The 19394-nt window shown below is 35.8% G+C and overlaps 1 protein-coding gene across 2 annotated transcripts in view; it reads right to left on the reverse strand.

Moving 5' to 3' along the window:
- The window catches only part of DENND1B (DENN domain containing 1B), a 237433-nt gene that overhangs the window by 13496 nt on the left and 204543 nt on the right, over positions 1 to 19394 (reverse strand). For both annotated transcript variants that reach the window (XM_084637445.1, XM_084637446.1), the window contains 4 exons: positions 14763 to 14803; positions 13774 to 13842; positions 11113 to 11169; positions 10150 to 10260 (listed from right to left, as the gene is read on the reverse strand). In XM_084637445.1, the coding sequence (XP_084493571.1) occupies positions 10150 to 10260; positions 11113 to 11169; positions 13774 to 13842; positions 14763 to 14803 (278 nt within the window). The remainder of the gene's footprint in view (positions 1 to 10149; positions 10261 to 11112; positions 11170 to 13773; positions 13843 to 14762; positions 14804 to 19394) is intronic.

Consider the following 19394-nt stretch of genomic DNA (forward strand, 5'->3'; position numbering starts at 1 on the left):
GATCATAACTTTCAGGTAATGAGCCCTTGTTAATCAGTACAAACACAGGAAGTTTGATAAGGCTACTGCCATTAATTGTCCTCAACGTGAGAAACAAATAAACCTTTGAAAAATGGCAGCTCATATATAGTTTCACATTGACTAACTATTCAATACATCAGCATTTAAAGTTTTCAACTGTGTTTAAAATAAAATATGTGAAGTAAATTTCCTGCTGGTTTATGGTATGAAAGTTACTCATTTAATATGAGAAAGCTAGCTAAGGAAAACTCAGTCATCAGAAATTCTATTTCTCTGAGTCCCCTCCTTCTCCCATCCTATCCAATAGCAAGAATTACAGACAGAACGAAGGAGGCAAAAAAATCAGTTAGTTCAGGGTACTATGTAAGCACTAAGCTACCCACTCCTTTCCAGTTAGAGACTTCCAGGCTATAGTAAAGGACAATGAGATCATAGGGAAAATACTTTTAGTTACACTCCTCAACAGCAGACTAGAATGATGCAGGAAATGGGAGGAAAAGAGAGGACTATGACAAATAGGATTACAGTTGAGTAAATTTTCTCTCGTTCAGTGTTCCTCTTCCCCATTATACCAAGCAACCACAATTACAGGCAAATGATATCATAAGAAGTGAGCCAAAGGAGTTATGCTTACTTGACAATAGTGTTCAGAGCACCTAATAGCTAATACATTTCAGTAGGCAAGGACTGATCCAACTGGAAATGGCAGATGCAGAGGGGAGGAGATGAACAAATGGCCACTTCACAAATTTCAGTATCGTGTACTTCTGCTCTGAGAGTCTGGAACAGTCCAGGCTTCGTACAAAATGGCATTTGGCTGTTTGCTCTGGACATAAATTAATAGGATATAGTCTTTAATCAGCCAAAACACTGTAGTTTTGGTACCTTTTGCCACTTGTTATAACCATCACAAACAGGAAACTTCTAAAACTATGAGTGCAAGATAGAAAATGACTTCAAAGCTGTGGGAAAAGACACTTTCTCTGCAGCAGCAAATACAGATAAGGGCACAACCTAAGTAAACCAATAGGCTCGTTAACATACAACTCTGAATTAATCCCCAGAACAAACTCAGTGGGAAAGTCAGTGAACTGTCTGGTTTTGAAAGACGCAAACCACCGAAGGAGAAATAATCAGTAAGTTTAATTCCCCCCTCTCTGTGGGATATCTTGACAGCAACTGAAATGCTACCTTAAGAGAACCGTACTTATAATTTCAGGGATATGTCTCTCAAAGTTTGAATGTGGTTCCATGAACCACGGGAAATTTGAAAACTACTTGCTGGTATTTAGGTTTCTGTGAAGAAAGGGAATAAAGAAGCTTTGGGGCATAACGATGAGAATCAATTTCTCTACTTTTAATGGGACTATGAATAGTTCAGAAGGCTGAAGAATGGACCTGGAGAGAATCAATTTAAAGCAGATGTAAAGGTCTTACAGACCTTTCTTGAAATCAGACAGAATTAAAACAATACTAGTCTGGGAGCTGTAGCCCAGGTATTAACAAACCTTCTGAAAAACATGAGGACACAGGTTCCTTTCCCAGGGATGATTACTGTTATAGTTAATAGTGGCTCATGCTAAACTAGTTCTCTGTGATGATGTCCTTCCCTTAAAGGTAAACTACTCACCAAGTAGAGCAAGGAATTAAATAGAGTGAAGGATGTGTGTGCGCCAGGGAATGCGGGCGACAGGAGAGTGACACTGGTATGTGTGTAGGGAAACACGGGGAGGAAGACGAAATTTGGGGATGCGGAGGTCAGGAGATTGGGGAACCTGGGATATACAATCTGGCTGTTTTGTGCTACTCTGATGATACAAAACAGCTGTAAACCCAGTTTACATGGCCAGAACACTCGGGTTGCTTTGCACTGCTGCTAAGTAGGGTGAAGCAGCCAGAACATATCAGTTAATCTGATCCTAAAATGTTAAAGTAAAGAAAAATGAATTTCAAGTTGATACACCGTATCTTCAAATCATTAGAAATATCACATGATAACATTCTCTTTGGGATTTCTGTTAATAGTTCATATACAAAATTATTGCTAAAGGGGAAATTACCAAACCAAAACCTATGTGAAAATAGAGCTAAGGTTAAGGGTACATATGAGTAATTTGGAGTAAAAGAGATTACAGGGATGTTGTAATGATTCCCAGAAAAGCAAAGAGCCAAAGAGCCAAAGGGACCCTGTTGCCTCTGCTGGCTAGAATGTGGGAGGAGGAAGATAGCCTATCAGCTTCAAGCTCCCTCCATGAGGAGAAGAAGGACATCAACCCCAGGAGTGGGAATAACTCTTCCAGAAGGATCATTGCCATGAGAAGCTGGGCAACAGCCTGATGGTGGGAACAGATTTCATCCAGTATACATAAGCCCAAATTGGGAAGCATGGAGGCTCTGAAAACAAAGAGGGCTCATATGCTGGTAGTTTTGGCATTAATATTACCGATCCCAAACATACAAAAGTCATGATTTTTGGAGCCCAATGTTTGCAATTGGCTAAAAAACCATTAAGGTTGTTTCCCCCCCACAAATAATAAATGTTGAGTTCTTTTTATTTCCCCTCTGATTTTTGAAACCTGCAGAGGGTTCATGTTTTCAAGCTTTTCTATACAACCATGAGGACTATAAACTTTTTTAAAAATGAAAACTGAGATTTTCACATCAATCACAGGATCACAGCTTTAGGAACAGATTCAAATAAGACTCACAATAAACCAGGAGAGTTGACAACATTGCATCAGCTGCAACTCTGTCACACAGACCTACAGGCTCTGTTAGAGCCTATCCAAGTGAGGAATTCTCAGGCTGACTGTGCAATCTAAGAAGCAAATCTGTGTTGCGGGGCAATGGAGTTGAGCCTTAGGGGTGATTCCAACATCATCTCAGTTCAGAGTCCATGAGCAGAAGATTTAATCATGAGGAGGAAATCTTCCTGCTAGTTCCATGTACATTTATCCCTTCCAGCAGCCAACTCTACTAGCTGTAAGGTCTGGAAAGGATTTTTCCTGTTGCTCTTCTTCTCCCGGCTTTTTCCATCAGCCATATTCATTGTCCTATAACTGAATCACTTCTTTTTTTCATTGCTTCCCTCTAACGTACAGGAGGTTAGAGAATAGACAGAATGAGAGCTGAAGCTGGAGCCTTAAGGCTGCTCTCTCCGTGCTTCAAGGTCAGGAGGCAAAATTAAGTTGGAAAGGAAGCAGATGGATTGGTGTCTTGAACTGACGGAACTTTTGACTCCTTCCTTCTGCTAGGTGGAGCCATAACACTATCTGTAACTGCTGTTCTTAGGTAGGATGGGAGAAGAGGGCTGCATGGCAAATAAAAGTAAGATATAAATATCAATGTAATTTATCTCGATTAGTAGTCTACCCCTAGTTACTTCAGTTAATTATCAAATATTAAAGAGCTTCTTCTGATTCTCTACAGCATACTCAGCACAACAGTGTTTCTCTTTCAGACCCTTAAAAGAATCCTTTGTTTGTGCAACACTAAGGTTGTTTTTGTGACAGACTCACAGCTGAACTGCCTTTTCATTCATTAGTTCCAGAAGTAAAATAGATTGCATATGTCAAAAGAATCCACCTGCCAAGCTTTCACTTTCTAGGTTTCTCATTTGGATAAAGCTGATGCAGTATGTGTTGGTGCCTTTGCCATGAAAAGGCCAAATACTCATCTAAATGCCACAAAAGCCAGCAAGAGCTTCTGGACCAGCTTCCAGGCCCTCCTTTTTTTTGTTTGGAAACTTGATGACTGACAGAGATGGCTCTCAATTATGGTTTTCCACTGGGGAGGCAAAACCAGAGAAGGGCAGATGTCTTCGATGGAATACAATGAAATATAAGACTACAAGTCAACACTGAGTAAAGGAGAAACTTGCACCAGTAATGCAGCTAGTACCATAAGCGTTCTTTCTGTTTTGGTAAGACCTTAACAGGAAGAAAAAATGAATGGGCTGAGAATAGAAGAGAAACAATCAGAGATAAAAATAAAAAGCTTTATGATATCTGCATTGTCTCTTTTTTGTTTTAAATACATCAATTTGCTAAATAAATCACTGAAATGAGGTAGTCCCCCTTCAATATTTTTCATAATTAATTCAATAGTATGGTTATGCCAGAAATATTTTAAGTAAAATAAGGAAACTTATAGATTGTTACTGTTCAGAGAGTACATCTACAAAAGATTGTTCTGTTTGAAGGACATGGATATGACCAATGTCTATAAGTCTGGATACTCTTTTAGATAAGAATTCTATTGAGATAATGGTTACTGTTTTGTTTCTAAAAGATCTTTTGATGTAAAGAGCAAGCATTCACCATATGAGATTTGGCTACATATATGCTTGTAGTATATGGGAAGACATCAGGACCACCAGAGGGCAGTCTTGTAATCTATAATTTGAATTTTTTGTTCTCTAGGTTTTTCATTTTTAATTAAAAGAAAAGCTGAACAATTTGCAGAATGAAGAGATTTACTTGACATACAAAGACAAAAAACCTTCCCCATAAATTAAAAAAAACTAAAATTGCCCACAATATTTTCAAATTATGCCCTCTTTTGTTCAAAATACATCATTTACTAATTGACCAAACTTTATTGCAGAACAAATATTTTACAGGAAAATTTTCCCTAAAGATGAAGCACACTCTTATTTATGAATTCAAAACTGTTAATTGTTACTGTATATGACATCTGTCAATTGTAATATTTTATCTACATTAATTTAATTATTCAATGAGGATTAAAGCTACACAAGCTCCATGGAGGATTTTCAGTAGATATGAGGCATGTGGACAGAAGCTGCTATTCTGTTTCCCAAATGTGATCTCAAACATTTCAGCTGAATCCAAATAAAATAGAAAGCATAGAACCACAACTTTTATATTTTTTAAATTATGAAGATGTTTGGTTCGTGTTTGATAGTGGGACTCTTTTGCAGTATTTATATTCAGCAGCACTCCAATGGCCCAATTTTGCTCCAGTCTCCTCTTCTCCCATTTCCTTTCTATTCCCACCATGACCCGCCATAATCACCTTTTGCCAGTTTTGGAGGGTAGTCAGGCACTGGAGGCTCTTTGCAGCTAATATTTATGTCATTTTTTTGCTAGCCATTGGAGATGGTATTAATGTATGGGGCATTCGGTATTCTCCTGAAGATGCCAAATACTGCCTCCTCCAGCAAGACTTGCTATAGCTGTTGAGGACGAGCCGAAGTACACATTCTTTCACTTGAACTGTGTGTGTTCTATTTATTATGATATATTGTACTACGTATCTGAAATTCACCTCTATGTTCTGCTTTAAAAAGAAAAGAGGAAAATACTTTTATTTGGTCAATTCACTTATGGGGAAAGCAAGATAAAACGTTTAATCTCAACTGGTTTTAGTTATACTTGTTACATAAAGAAGTTTCAATTATAAATGAGATTTTTAAAACATTATATTTAAAATACTGCACAGTTGTGACAAGTAGTTCACCTGGTTGCTTCGATATATATGTAGTAAAGTAGCAGGGACACATTGGGATTCCCAGTAAATCCACACTTACAGTCCAAATTCCCTATTTTTTATTATGGCTACAAGTTACTGCATGCCTATAAGTCTTACGTCTATTTCCTTTGAGACAAGGGTGCATTGGTAGCTTATTAATTATCAAGTGAGCTCATAGCCATTACACAGTACTCTGCAAACCTGCTAGCATGTTTTATAAGCCACTGAATACATAAGGACTATTTAAACCCAGCAATGTTCCCTTTTAAATAAGCCACCAATCACCTGGGATAATGGTTACATATGGTAAAACTACATAGATCATATTCATGAAAACAAACAGATCTTCCTGGTATTCCTCCTTTATTCTTATTGAAACTCCTTTTTTGGGGGGGGGCGGAGGCGGGGGGGGTTGTATTTTAAGCAATATGGTAGAAAAATAGTTGGGTCTGTGTACACTCTCCCCCACCCAAAATCTGCACTGCATCAATGCATGTAAAGAAAAGGAATCAAAATGAATTCTGAAAAACTGAGTTCTCAGTAGTTTAATTCATGCATTACCAAAAAATGTTGGTAAATAGTAAAAAGACAGTCAACACAGTGTAATTTGCTAATAATATGTGGCACAATAATGTAAACATGGGCTGAAACAATCTCATGTTTTGCTTTAGTTTGTCGTTCAAAACATTTAACTAGAAATTTCTCATACTATCTCAGGTACCTTGTCCACTTAGAATATAGAAAATATCAGAGAAATGCTATTAGTTTAAGGCATGAAACAGTTAACAGCAGTGTACATGCCAAGGTTTTAATAAGGCTTAACAATAAAAAGCTTCAATCCTCTACTTTCACTAGATTTTGTTGTTGTGGTTTTCCCTTGCTTAGGGCAATCCATCTGTTAATGTTGACTTGCAATACAGCTAAGCTCACGCACACACAAAAAGCCCAGAATAGCTAACCTAAGCAAGAGTGGGCTCAAACATATATGAGAAAGAGAGAGAGAGAGAGAGAGAACAATTCTTCTAACACTATCTTACGTTAAGTTGAATTGTGGGGTTTTTTGTGTTTTGTTTTGCTTTCTTTGGGAAAGATTTTCCAAATGCTAATGAAAGGAAACCAATATAATCACTATAGTTTGTGATAACAGATTTAATTATTTACCCTCTGATTAAGCTTCAACGGCTATTTTACATATCATAATTCATTCTGATTTATTATTTTTTTAAAAGTCTAATTTTTTTTAAAAACAACCACAAGAGCAATGATAAAGATCAGTAAATATTCATGGTTAAAAATGGCTCTGCATTGTGACCAGTGCTGGTATTCTCACTGGGCCAAACTGGCCTTGTTTTCAATAAAACCAGAGAAGAATCCTTTCCCTGGAGCCCTGTTAGGCTGAGGCTGCAGTTGGAACTGTCATCTTCACACAAAAGCAGAGGGGCTGGGTTTTACAAACGCAAGGCCTAATTGGAAGATCTTCATGGCTGTACCCTTGACATTTATTTAAGCCTCATCAACAAAACAGGAAATAACCGTACTAATTAGTAGACCAGCATACAAACTACTATTTGTTGGAGTAAAAAGCAGATTCACATTCTATTGTACAAAATCTCCTGGTAATGAAACAGTCATTAAACTGATCACTAGAATCAAGAGAACTTCAGCATTATACACTATTTTATAAAAGTTTTTTTTAAATTATCAACAATATTTTTGAATTAATTTCAAATGACTAATTTGACATTTATGATTTACTGGAAAGCAGCAATGGGGAAATAAAAACTCCCATCCATAGGCCTGACATGAAACAGAAAGTGCAACATTAAATTCTTTATGTTGCAGTACTTTAAAAAGACTTACTGTGAGATGGTTAATAATGAGGGGGTTGGAGGTGGGGGAAGCCCACATTGTCTTGAGGTAAGAAGACGTAAAAATCTAAACTGTCTGGGATTTTAGAAGTATTCTGATAGTTGATTTTTCAATGAACCAATCTTTATCCATTATTTAAAATGTATATTTAAATGAATAAGCTACCGTATGACCATTAGCACTATCTTATTTTTCAGTTACTACACTGAGAGGACAGTGAGCGGTGCCATTTTAGAAACCTGGACAAAAAGATTTATCAGCAGGAAGGAAAGCTCCAGACAGACAAAGTCCTACAATTATGAAGTGTAGTTATGAATGCAATTCACTTGCTTTTAATAATAAGTAATATAATTTACATAGATGCAAGCTTTCAAAGCCAGCAGTTAGTTCAATGGATCTTGCATTATTGTTAGCTGATGCTAATAGCATCCATGTTTAAAAACCGCACCAGTTATAACACATAGGACAGCCTGAGACTCCATATAGATAATGATGTTTTGGGACCACAAAGCCCAGTTTGCATTTTTTGGAACTGTACAAGACCAAACTTCTTGGTCAGTGATTATAGCCTGTTGTTTCCTGCCCACTGAGTGCATGTGACATTCAGGGTGAGGATGGGGTGGGGACATAGGTCATGCTGCTCTTTCAGCTCGGCACAGATACGGAGCCCTTAGTAAGAGAGCTTGTCTTGTAAACAAACCCCTGCTTTTTAAAGCACATTAAGATTTTCCTTGCTCTATATAGGACAAAAAAATCTCTGCTGTTCTGACCTGATACACTGTATCATTCAGAAAGAAGTGTATGCTGTTTCAAAAATAAAAAGTTGGCTAGTTGGCAGAAAAGATGTACTAAATCTCAGTAGTATACGATTGTATGAATGAAAAATCAGATAAATGTTGAAGTATTCTGCAATAACACAGTCCTTCAGAAGAAACATTAATATCTAATAATAAAATTTACTTTGGTACAATTTATTGATGTAGACTCCAGTACTAAAATTAAACAGTTGAAGTGGAACAGCAGACAGACCTGACCATGAAGTAAATTAATAAACTCACAGTTTTTGTATATGTGCAGCATTTAAAAGCATCTGAATGTGCAGACACATATTTTAGCTACATTTGTGTTGTACATTTGCATAAAAGTTTAAGTGAACATATAAACAGATTTGGGTATGTGTTTCTACTGTGTCCTGAAAAAAGCAGTGTTATGCGACACAGATGTGGTTAAAGAAAAAGTTTCTGTATATTAGAATGACAGTTACCAATTAAAAATAAATATGTTAAGTATCAATTTCTGTTATAAATACTACATTTTTAAAATTCTAAATGTATCTGCATATCTTCTGTCTCAACAGTCAAGATAAGAAATTTAAACTATACAAGGTTCTTGAAAGAAAGGATGCACTGTGTTAGTCTAGGTGAAATACACTGCAGACTTTAGTATTACTGTATTTAAAAAGAAACCTGAAAAACATGTTACAGAAGAGAATCCGCCTGCATAATTAAAACAGATATGCCTAAATTATTTATACCACTGAAACAAATGGCTTTAGTGTTACCATATATTTTCTAACATTCTACTGAGCAAGTCATTGATCTACTCTAATTGTATATTAGTTTCCACAAACACTTTCTTTTTTATCATTCAAAAAACCTGAATGCATGGGCTTACAAAACTAGAATTTTATCATAACATTATTATTATTATATATAAAGTAAAATAATGTCAATAGTCAGGTAAATACAACTGTCAATTCGAAGAGGTACTCATTTGACCTACAGTACACCCATCTTATCTAAGGAAGAAACATTTGTGGTATCAAAAACAGGAGTCTGTATATATTATTAAAAATATATATTCTTATTCAAAAGAGATCACAAAACCCCGCAAACTGTTCATTACTCTATACAGAATAAAGCAATAATTCAAATAGAATTTGGACATTTGGGAATTAGTATTGGGTTAAAATTGAGATATTACACCTGTTACAGAGAATCAGACCCATTAAAGGAACTGAGAACAGAAAGACAAGACATCTGACACACTGTTAGCTAGTTGACTTAGTAGTAAATTCACTATATGATAATCAGCTTGAGCAAGGTCTGAATTAAAGGCATGCCCTCTCTCAAAATCAACTGGCTTTAGGTAAAGTATTAACACATGCCACTATATTTTAGGGCTGTAAAAAGATAGCTTAGCAGTGAAAATCGGCTTGGGTATATATGAATATACCAGAATTCCTTTATTCAAAAACTAATATTCAAGCCTGATCTGAAATGTGTGTTTTATGCCTATGAAATTATTTTATCTAATGGAAGTCCATAAAAGATACAGACTACTAAGTAAACTTTTCAACAGATCACACCGTCAATATGCCTAGCATTTATCTAACTGTTTAGTACTGATTCTTATAGTACTTTTAAACAGTAGTTATTAAATAATTTTAAATATTTTTTTGAAAATAGTCCTATTTCTAAGAATCAATTGAGATTTCTTTTCCTGGAGATGTACCTGGCAATCTCATCTCCCCTGTTGAATTTCCTATTTTTTTCCCTCCAGGAGGATGATATATGATAAGCCATTCTCTCTACGCTCAAAACAGCATATTATGCAAGCAATATTATTGTGAATACTACTTATCATATTTCCTGAATACAGATGGTAATAAAGGTATTTACCATAATATTTTAACACACTACTGTAACAGGAAAACAGTTTCCCCCCATATTTTAAGAAAGTGAGCACAGATTTCAGGTGACTTACCTGAGCAAGCCTTCGTTTTTCTGAGTTTCCTCTTTTCTGATTGTGTAATGTGTACACTGGCGCACACTGTAGTACACCAGAGCTACAAGTTCCATATTCTTCATCACTCTCCTACACAACAGAATAGATTTAAAATCCCATGTTTATAATATTTATCTACATACCCGGTGTATACTTAAGAGTACTAAAAATCATTGTTAACACAGATCATTTGTTATTAAATATCTGTCATAAGATCGTATCTATTAACAAAATGAAATACAGCATTCCAAAAAGTTAATAGTTACCAAATGCATCTTTCCCAGTGTGAAGTTTTCAAATTAAGCTTTTAGAATGTATATAAAACAATTTAAATCCATTCATGTTTATGACATATTTTTTAAAACTTTATATTTGAGAAAAGTATAAAATAACATTGTAGTTAGTTCCCCCTTCCCACAAGGAAAATCGTAAGTGAAGAAATAAAACTCATTAGGAAAACTGTCCTTAAATGCCTAAATCAAGCTTCATTCTGATATTTCTGTGTTACTTTTCAAAGTTGAAATGTTTCTCTATTTTAAAAATTAACATTGTGCTTGGATCTTATAAATCCTAAACAGACAACTACACCTTCTGAATTACATTGTACTGCAAGACTATCCTGTCTTAAATTCTCAGCTTGAAGCAAAGGCTTCAATTGTGATATCAAAGCAATCAACTTTATGAAAACATACATCCTGTTAATGTATCTTTGAAGAGCTCTGTTGTTCTATGATAAAATATGCAAACAATAAAGAGATTATTCAGTGGATGCATAGAATGACAGATAGTTGCCAGAGGGCTCGTTATGAAAAATGTATTCTTGAACAAAGGGCTAAGCATATTTCAAAAGTCATTAAAAACACAAATCTCATGTGATTTGTAAAGTATAAGCTTCAAACTGATACAAGAAGCAAGGTAAGAAAGTAAAATTGTATTACATACCTTGTGTTTTAACTTACTCCTCACTTCTTTTATTCCCTGCTTTGCATGACTTTTTGCCTAGAAAATTAAAACAAAAGGACTTAACTGGTGGTGCAAGAGATAGGCTTTGTTCAAAGAATATGCTGCGTAAGGCCTACTTAATGAGAAATTATTTTTTTTAATTCTATGTGATATAAGGATAATACTCTCTATCACTAATTTCACATGGGCTGTCCCAGTTAGCTATACTAATAACAGTCAGTTAGTAAGAGATGTACATACATGCCAATGTTGTGAAAACACATTAATTTAGCCAATGTATTCTCACCTATTGCTAAAAATGAACCGTCCTGCTGGTCTCTTGTGTCCATCCCCTTATTTGAGATGGTACTTTAAATCTGAAGTAGTATTTTAATAGCAACTCATGTTGGAAAACTGTTAAGATTTTCAAGCTCACTGCTGTAGTGTTCCAGTGTGGTAATTTGCAAGGCAACATCAATCTTAAAAGAAATGAAGTGGTTTTATATGCAGATGGAGAATTTCTCCAGCGCTGCTGAACAGCATAGTGTTGATAGGAGGAAACTGTGTGCATTAAAATAGACAGCCAAGTCCCATGATTGTTCATGACAATAATTTGCACAGAAAATGGACCCAAGGGCATCCCTCTATTTAGAGATGAATTACCATTCTAGATGACAAGTAATTATATTCTTAAGTTTTCTACATTTTATTTTTGCTAGAAAAAATGCTAACCGGTCTTAAGAGAAATAGGAAAGTTTTCCTTACACGAACCGAGTTAGACTCAAGTTAACTTTTAGAACCAAATTTTCAAAAGTAGCCTTGAAAATTATGCCCATGCCTTTTCACATTTAAGGGCCATATATAAAGAATTTCAGAATCTACCCATGAAAATCACAGACATACACATCTCAATTATTGATTTTGCACCCGAGGAGATGTAGTTTGTGGGGAGAGTTATGAGTGTTTCCATATACAACAACTTGGGACAGTTTTGAAGGCCAGATTAGGGAACTTTTGAAAATGTGACCCTGAAATCATAAACTCAGTAGCTCAATAACAAGCAACAGGGTGCCATGTAGTAGATGCATGCATGTATGGAAGGTGAAAGGAAAATAGAGGACATATAGACCTGCTCCTGCACTTTGTTCCATGCCTGAACATGCACAGATTCCCACTGAAATTAATAAGGCTTCTTGCACACAAAGGCGTCTGCCGATGCAGAAAAAGTTGTAGGATCAGGGACACAATGGGAAAAATGGGTGGCTGGGAGGAAATCATGAAACTTCATCTAAGATCATGAAAAACAGAGGAGGAGAATAATTTCCTGCTAGCCTGTTAATGAACCATTTTTAAATTATAAATGAGTGTGTTGATATATAGTACCTTTAATTTATTTACCTGTTTCTCTCCTCATGACTTTTGTGAGGGTTTGAATTGATGTATAATTAAAAATTCTCTTTTAAAGTTTTATTTAAAATCTACTAGCATCACACTGTAGCATTGATTTATTCAGAACTACTGTACTATGCATCAATCTAAAGAGCCCTTGGAAAAGCCAAAAGGAAGGCAGAGAAGATTCTTCCCCTGTGTGCTTTGAACCCAATCTTAAAATACTTAATCATTGTGTCATTTCTTATGAGCTACCACACTGTTTCTATACCCTGGATAATATAATGTAATTCACATTCTTTATAATCTAGGGATATTTAAAGATAATTTAAAAACTGGACTGCTTGTCAGACTGAAGACATAAAACTAGTTAAACAGCGTGTGGTGAGCTGGGGTGTAAATTTTCACTACACAAGCCTGCTGCGCACTGCCAGTGTGGACCCTGCTACCATGCACTAAAAGTTCCCTGGAACACTTGGATCCTATTCCTGTTTCAAAGCGGGCTAGATCAAAATGCATCAGGTAACTTTTACTGTAGCGTGGTTCATGTGGACAGTTGGCATGTGGCATGCTAGAGCAGTGCAGATTTACACCCCAGCTTCATCTAGATAAGCTGTAAATCAATGGCCAAGAGTGCAAGTCCATAACTTTTTGAATTAGTGCTATTTTATTAACACTATAGCAATAAGTTTAAAAGATGCTCACAACAAAATAAGTAATAGCTTGCTTATGGTGGAATTTTTGGACTGCAATCGTTCCCTGCACACAATATAAATGCTTCCAAACCTACTTTGGATAGGTTACTACTTAGTGTCAAAGTGGAGTTGTTAGGGTCTTATTGTTATTTATACAGAGACTCCTTTACACCACCTAGAACTGTAAACATTTATACTGACTTTTAATTTACACTGCCAGGGAGGAGTAAAGGGGCCTTAGTGTAAATGAGATTTAGTATTTTCAGAGTCCGTTTTTAGTATCATCAGCTAAGTAGAGGTTTTCAGCTGTATTTCAAATATGTAACAGGTATTCAAATAAGAATCTACTGTATATTTTGAATGAAGCCAGAAATAGCATACTGAACCACTCAAAACAGTAACATGGAGTGGTTACTGTTCTCCACAAGATAGGAATAAAAGCTGAAAACAATTTCTTAGGCTGTAATGTTTTTCTGTAATACATATCGGAAGGATACAGATTTTTCAGTTTTTGACAATAACTGGAGATTGTAGGTGGTTTCTGCAATTTTTTATGCACAGATTGTGTTGATCTTACAAATTTGTATGCTGTCTTCACAGCAGGGCTGGCTTTGGTCATCGCTGTGTTGATTAGTGCACCTCCTTTCTGAAACATACAAAAGCATATTTTAATAACCCTTATAACACAGGTTAAAAGTTAAAACATTAGCAAGAAAAATAGATGACAGGCTGACATAAAATAAAGTACAAAAATAATAGCCCTCTTTTTAAATTAGGAAAAATTTCCACAGCTGCATTCTATCTACAACCTACTGTCTACATCTACACAAGGGTTACAGTATGTCATTATCATGGCTGACACATATTTATCAATGCATTCTAACATAATGACGTATTCTCATACCCATGCATGAACCGTTACCATATTACATGTCATATTGGAAGTTTTCCTTGGCTTATTAATGTATATATTGTATCATTTTAAAAAATCTATTTCTATCACATTGAGGTAATCAGGTCCTATTTAATCACAAGAGTTTTGTCAACAGTACTATCTTTTACTAATCCTGCCTAGTAACAACGTTGTGCAACACAGGTCCTCTGTTTGTCAGACTATGTAAAAACATTAATATTAACCAAACTGCTGTTTACTAGAAGTGATAAAATTCCTATCAAATCCTAGTGCCACACCTAACTCACAGTTATGGAATTTAACACAATATAGCATACAGAAAAAACCTTGGCTAGATAAACAGAAAAACATTCTGTGCTTTCCAAAATTTGGCATTTATTTTGTGCATGAGACATTTTCTCATTTTTAAACTAATATAAACATATTGTCATGACAAAGACACTAGTTTATGACAAAAATATTTGGGTAAAAATAACTTCCTTACTAATGTAATATACTTTCTCTGTTACAATAATACAAGGAACACTGCAAAAATTTAGAGATTGCGGCTAATTGACCATATAAAGTCAAATATCCTTTTAAAGCTCGATGTTCAGTATGCTGACTTTTTCAAAGATAAATAAACTAGTCAAATAAAAATAAAATTGTTATACCTTTACTGTATGCACCCACTGCTGATAAGATCTTGAATTTCCTAAGATGTGAATGTAAAATAAAATAAAATAATCAGAAACACATTCAGCACATTTTTGGGTGTTCCTGCCCCCTCCACAATACAGTTTGTATTAAAAAAAAATCCCCATAGATTGTTAAACATGAGTTTGAGCCTTCCAATACTGTGAAGGAGGGAAATCCATGTACACAAAAAGCAAAAATGGGGCTACCCTATTATGAACCCCCTTGTTTTCTTTCTAATAGTGCTTCTTTTTCACCATACCCAATCGTTTTCTCTGAAGAAAACTGCTAACTCTGACTCAAGTATGATGAGAAATTAAAGTCGCCATCAAATATTCAGACTCACTAAAAACGAAAGGAAAAAATTATAAAAAAAAGTCTGAACGAGGGGTGTGTATATATTGTGCTAAGAATATATTTTGTATTGGATATGGTGATTTCCCCCTTTTTACCTAGAACTGGGTTCCTTCCCCTATTCCTCTGGGCAAAAAGAAAAACTTGCAGTGAGAAAATGAACTGTGCTACAGACACTACCATCTTAATATCAGAGGGAAAAGGACTAGCAACAGGCATAAGGACTTTAATATCGCTTCACATCTCCTTTGCAGGGAAACCCACTGTGATTGGAAATGTAAATTACATGTTCTTTCCTTCACAGTGTAGAAGGCAAGTGGATGAGTAAGACAACTAACAACATAGATAAAATCATTGGGTGCTATTATATTATTAAATTGGCTACAGAAGATATGCTAACATTTGATAAGGTGGTTGAGGTAGAACTGAAACATCAGTTTCAGAAGACACTTCAGTTGAACATGCAAGACTGACTTTCTTACCTTTGAGAAATGTTAAGAGTAGCTTAATCACTTGAATTTACTAATATTGTGAAGTACAACGACAGTTACTATGAACGAATGCTTCCAAGCAAAAAATCTGAGATCACAAAAATCATGTTGCTCAAAGAGAGAATTTATCAACTTTGCAAAGAACACACTGATATCCTTTGACAAAACATCAGCTTTTTAATAGGAGATTTCACAAGTTTAAGCTCTGAAATAAATCTAATAACTAGAACCTGGATTGGCTGGTGGAAAGCCAAAACACCAACAATCTAGCTCTCATAGAACATGTCTGAGGACTAACTGGATAATCGTAAAAGCTAATACAGCAATTTCTGAGGGAAACAAGTGAAGGGATTTAGCTGTTTGGACTTGTAGAAATGCTTTCATTTAAACGTTCCATACCATTGCACTAAATTCCTTGCAAGCAATTCTGCAATACCCAAGTTCTCAGAAACAGTGCAGTGAGTGAAAGGGATGCCAAGTTGGAAAAGAGAGCTTACTAGAGTTGACTGTGCACTTATCCACGGCACAAGTGCCTTAACCAATATGCTACATTCACAAAGACTGAACAGTTATCTTTTTAAGATTGACTAGGCTCACTAGTTTCAGAGTAGCAGCCGAGTTAGTCTGTATTCGCAAAAAGAAAAGGAGTACTTGTGGCACCTTAGAGACTAACAAATTTATTTGAGCATAAGCTTTCGTGAGCTACTCACTAGTGTTAGTGGAGGACACATAATATACATACAAAAACTATTTCCTCACCATAAAGTAGAATGTAGCCACTATTCATTCACTAATATAATGAACTTGAGAACGTAACAATTTATTGCTCAGGGTTATGGCAAAGTTAACCAAATAATGATTATGGGCTTGATCAAAAACCCATTGAAATAATGGACTACCATCGGCTCTTGCTTAAGAAAGAAATTTCCGCACTTGAAGTGTGTTTATCACGGCCCCTCTGAATTCCATTTGTTACAAGAGATTACAGTAGATGAGATTTTGTAATTTAATAAGAGGTTTATTAGACCAGTACACTGGTGGGGAGGCTTGCAGATCACAAAGTCTTCCGAGTTCTACCATTTACTTGTGAAGAAAAACAGATACATACTCAACCAGGGAAAACATGAAGCAAACACCATTTATGCTGAGCCAATATCTGAACTACCTCAAATTTAAATAGGAAAATGTTGAATTCTTATTATAAATCTCACATTCCCAACAGAGGTTCAAAGTCTCTTGACTTCTTTACTGTTAAGTAGAATCTTTTTCCACCAGTAGCTCCAAGGTTGTCACCACAACTAAAAAAATTAGTGTACTGATAAAATACGAATGTTTGCTGATATTTTCTTCACTAAATTTGCCAATACGTTTGGGTTATGAAAAAAACCCTCTCTGGATGAGTAAAATGCATCTGTCAAAATTATTACCAAGCCCCAGTCCAAGAAAAAAATAGCTGATAGGTGCAAAGGTGCAGATGGTTTGCTCTTATAGAAGCAGGAAAAATTCCTAGTTAAATTTCTTACTAATACTTATTTATGTATGAAGGCAATTTGCTGGGAATTACAAGACTTGTAGTTTGTATTTCTGAGCAGCCAGCTGTGACCAGGGGCAAACAAGTTTAAATAACTGTGCGTAAAGTTTTAATTGAACAGCAGCAATGCAACACAAACTGACACTGGGTTTTAGCCTGTTTTCCAATATGACCATATTAAAGAAAGCTCTACGGATGAAATTAATTTCATAGGTTTTGGGAATAAACATGAGATACTTTTTCCATCAATAAAAAATGTTTTTCCATTGTGAAAGGGAATGCAGTGAAGCATAGTGTGAAAGTGTGCAAGAGAAAAAAAAAGAAAAAGCAGACGGCCCAAAGGGAACATTAAGATGATTAGCAATCCTAATACCCCTGCAATTGGTAGGCTTCTGGGAAGTAGGGTGTTGAACACCTGATTCTCAACATTATTCCCAGGCCTTTGACTGCTATGGCATATCGTTCCCCATTCCCTGCCTCTACTTTACATTTACCTTGGAAAAAAATTGATTGAAAAAGGTTTTGCAGCAGGTGGGGATCAAACTTTCTACTAGCTAACAATTGTTTTTTCATGTGGCACACTTAGAAGGTACAATAAGGACTCAACAACTCTGCCCCTCCAGCAGAGCTAACACAGAGTAGAAGAAAAAGGCCACAGGGTGTACTATCAATAATCCTAGCAGTGCACTGAAAATTACATTCGCACTGATGATTCTTATATTTATCTTTGCAGGAGAATGCATGTGACGGAAGGTGTAAACTTGTGAAAAAGTTTTAATGGGAACGGTGCATGATACAGAATGCCATTTTGATATGGTAGACAATTTTTTTCCATCCTTCAGACTAAAAATTGTAGTTTCAAATCACTATATTTAAAGAAAACTCTATTTATAGATATAGAACGGATTAAATGCAAGCTTGCTTCAAATTTTCAGTTAAAATTTCTACATAGTTTAGCTATGTTTGTATTTGTTGGAAAATGCAATAAAATATTAACGAAAATGGAGAGGCTGAAAGAAAGTCCTTTCTTTTGACTCAATAGCATGAAAATCTTATCACTGTTCTTCATGATGTGTTCACCTGCCCCTTCAACAATGCATAGGTTACTTTGACTTTTAGTAACCTTTCTGAAAGCTGGTCTCCACCCAGTTGTGTAGTCTTCAACCAATGGCAAAGTTGATGGGATTTAACTATGAAAAATACCACAGTTCTATCCCATTACTGTCACAAAATGTCACCCTCAATTCCATACTTGTTGCTCTGCCTGCACCTCATAATGACGATGAGACAGCAGCTATGTAAATATTGAATATGTGCCCTAAGCAATTTGTCCACAATGTGGTACAGCTTGTCTGACTTGAAAAGTAAGGATACAATAAATTCTAACACAAAACTGCTAGTGAAGGTGAACATTCCCTCCTGAGCATAGCCAGATAAGACATGTAGTTGACAAAACATATCAATGTAGAGCCAAGAACCTAACTTTATCCAAGTTCTAATGTTATTTCACTGCACCCTTTTGACCTCTTAACTGCAAAGAGCAAAGGAACTTTAAGCACTGACATTACCTATCTGAATGGACATGTCCACTGCATAAAAGCTATTCATAAAGTTGTATGAGTAAGTTGCCCTGAAGGGCAGGAGTGAGAGGGGAACAGACTAAATCTTGTTGTTACTTCCATTCTCTCCTAACCTCTTCAGGAAAAAATAGACTGCAGGCCAGATCTCAGCAGAAGGCTAGGAAGATGGGAGAAAGCAGGGAGCAAGGCCACTTTATAGTCAGACTCTAGACAAGTAGGCTTCTATGTCGAGAGTCCAGGGGACATGGCACAGAATCTCTTACGGTGGCTCTCCAGGACAAATCCTCCATTGGCCAGATCTGCTAGCTTGAGGGTAGCTTTGTAGCAGAAGACTGTCACAAAGCTGCCCTAAGAGACATGATTTGGTTCAACTCACGCAATTCACATTTATACAAAAAACTGAGGTTCTGCTATGAAAATTGACTGTAAAAATGGCATTCTGGGGGATCACAATTATTGAAGGAAATAGAGCTGGTTTATAACTAAAAAGGTATAACTAACTTGCCATGGAAATGGTTAGACAATCCTGTTGGAAATGCAGAACATGGAATTGTATCCACCTTATGCTTTCTTATATGTACTGGCTTGGCAAGGCTAGCAGGAGTTAAAAGTAGTACAGGTAAAATTTATTTCAGTCACTGAAGTCAATGGATA

This window comes from Lepidochelys olivacea, assembly GCF_965140295.1.
Source record: "Lepidochelys olivacea isolate rLepOli2 genome assembly, chromosome: 8".
Taxonomy (NCBI): domain Eukaryota; kingdom Metazoa; phylum Chordata; order Testudines; family Cheloniidae; genus Lepidochelys; species Lepidochelys olivacea.